At 31.0% G+C, this 2500-nt stretch overlaps 1 protein-coding gene across 2 annotated transcripts in view; it reads left to right on the top strand.

The window, feature by feature from the left end:
• The window catches only part of LOC122246188 (Fanconi anemia core complex-associated protein 24), a 5857-nt gene that overhangs the window by 2230 nt on the left and 1127 nt on the right, over positions 1 to 2500 (top strand). For both annotated transcript variants that reach the window (XM_086554583.1, XM_043004553.2), the window contains exons 4-5: positions 442 to 556; positions 2339 to 2393. In XM_086554583.1, the coding sequence (XP_086410709.1) occupies positions 442 to 556; positions 2339 to 2393 (170 nt within the window). The remainder of the gene's footprint in view (positions 1 to 441; positions 557 to 2338; positions 2394 to 2500) is intronic.

The raw sequence follows: 2500 nt of genomic DNA on the forward strand, positions 1-2500 counted from the left end.
ATATATATATATATTATATATATATATCATATTTATATATATTAATATATTTATATATCATTTTTCTCTATATATATATATATATATATATAATATAATATATATACTATATATATATATAATATATATATATATATATATATATATATATATAAAATGTATATATCTATAATAAAAAAGTATATATATGAATATATAAAAATATATACATATAAAATATACTATATATTTACACATATTTTTTATTATATATATACATATATATATCTATATATAATAATCCACCCTTCCTTATCCTCCTCCTACCTTCTTTTCTCCTTTTTATATTTAATAGTTTCTCTTTCTTCCTTACTTTCCTTTTTACTTCCCTCTATCCTTCAATTTCCCTTCTCCCTCCATCCACTTCTGGCCAGCTCATTAATGAATAAAATTCCCACGCAGGCGGGAGCTTCAAGAGGCGTATTGTCAAATTCCGCCAAGCAAACACCAGCTTGCGAGGGATTGTCGTCGCTCAGAAAACGGCCCATACAGAGGAACAGTTCTCAAACTTACAGAAGTATGTATGAAGACAAGGGAAGGCTGTATCATGCAAATTAAGTAATGTTGATTTAAAGAAGGAACTAACTGAGATTTTTGCAGTACTAAATGTTATAACACATACCTGTAATTTTATATTATTTTTGTCTTGATTGAGGATATGAGGCAGTTAAAGAACATTAATTGTAATAATCCAAATGGGAAAAAAGCACAAGTGTTGTTACCTACAAAGGCATTTGCTATATTTACTTTATTATTTTTGTCAGTGTAACCTTTTTCTCAATAGTTTGTACTTAAAACTTAATTTTTTATGATAGATAAAAATTCCCATTTGGTATATGTAATAATTATATAAATGGAGACTTATGATTCCAATCTAGTAATTGAATAATAAGAAAAACGTTTATCCATCTTGGTAGAAAAATACTCTTGACACAAATTAAGTTTATTGAAAGATGTAGCATTTTCAAATTCCTTCTGGATTTCCTCTTTTGTCTGTAGTCTCATATGAATAACTCAGTAAACTTATTTTGCATACAAAGGATTATTCTGCCATTTCATCAACATGGTAGAGTGCTTTGTCTTTCAGAAGTCCAGATTTTATTGCATTTATAAAATGGAGATTGTGGGTTTACTGATGACATCATTTTTAAGCTCCACCTCCTCTTTATTCCTAGCACTATGACTGATGTAGTTATCAATCAATATGATAACCATTTGATAATCTTACAGCTGTTGAAATAGAGCACCACTCTCCTCAGATGTTGATTTGTTTACCCTCTAAACAGTTTCACCTTTCACCTTTTTTATCACCAGTTAAGCTGTTAGAGATGGGCATAGATTTTACTCGCTTTTGCACCTGTGTGGCACTCTTGGTGGGTTTTCTTTGAGAGTGAGGGAGTGGCACACAAGATATTGTAGCCTTTTGTGCTCTTTTATTCACTCGTTATAATACTAATCTTTTTTGTGCTCATAATTTTTTTTTGTGTGTTTACTACATTATTAGGTTTACCTGTCATCTCACAGGTTTTATCAATGTTGTATAAACTAAAATTCATAGGCATTATGTTATTTTTTTCAGTGATGTAGAAGTAATTTAGTTTTAATGGGTAGACAAAAAACTTTATTTTTTTATTTGTGCAATATAGTCATCCCAATTGAAAAAGAATGAAGAAATAGGGAAGAGGAAGGAGACCTGTGCTTATGGTGGTGCATGCCACAGCACAAAGCAGTCATGCCGGCACCGGGGCACACTGCAGGTACTGCACAAAGTCTGGGTCGCAGTCTTCTCATTCTGCCTGTGCATCCTTCACCAACGGTACTTTGGAGTGAGAGGTTGGCTCTAGTTGTGTGTCATCACTCTCTGAAGTTAGTGCTTGGTAGAGACAATGGATGAACACCCATCAAGGCTTTCTTTTTTGCTAGTGCTAGGAGAGAGTAGTCCCAATTATGTTTGTGATTTTAAAATAAACCGTTTTAGTGAATATCATGACAATCATAGCAATTATAATGATAAATGCCATGATTAGTCACTAAATAGATATACAACTCTTAGCATAATAAAGAAACACAGCACACCACTCTCTCCTAGGATCAAATCCACTATGTCGACTTTTGTCATGTATATGGCCATACCTGCCACACAAAATAGTAAATCATATCAAGAAATGTTTCTTCAGTAAACTCACCTTATCATTTTTCAACCTCTTTGTTTACTATAGTTTTATTTATTTATTTATTTTGATTTTTTTTAAAGAGATGACAAAAGGTAAAACTATTAAGAATACCCTCTATTTGCCAGGTTTGTGTGTGTGGAACTTGATCTTGCTATAGTGCCAGTCAGAACAATATCTGAGGTATGTGAAATTATAGTACAGTGCCACTATTTCTTTATATATATAATTGCATACATATGTATTTATGCATGTATGTATATTTTATTAATAAATGTGTGTATATATGT

This window comes from Penaeus japonicus, unplaced genomic scaffold (genome assembly GCF_977035675.1).
Source record: "Penaeus japonicus unplaced genomic scaffold, GWHDUDI00000001_assembly GWHDUDI00000003, whole genome shotgun sequence".
Classification (NCBI taxonomy): domain Eukaryota; kingdom Metazoa; phylum Arthropoda; class Malacostraca; order Decapoda; family Penaeidae; genus Penaeus; species Penaeus japonicus.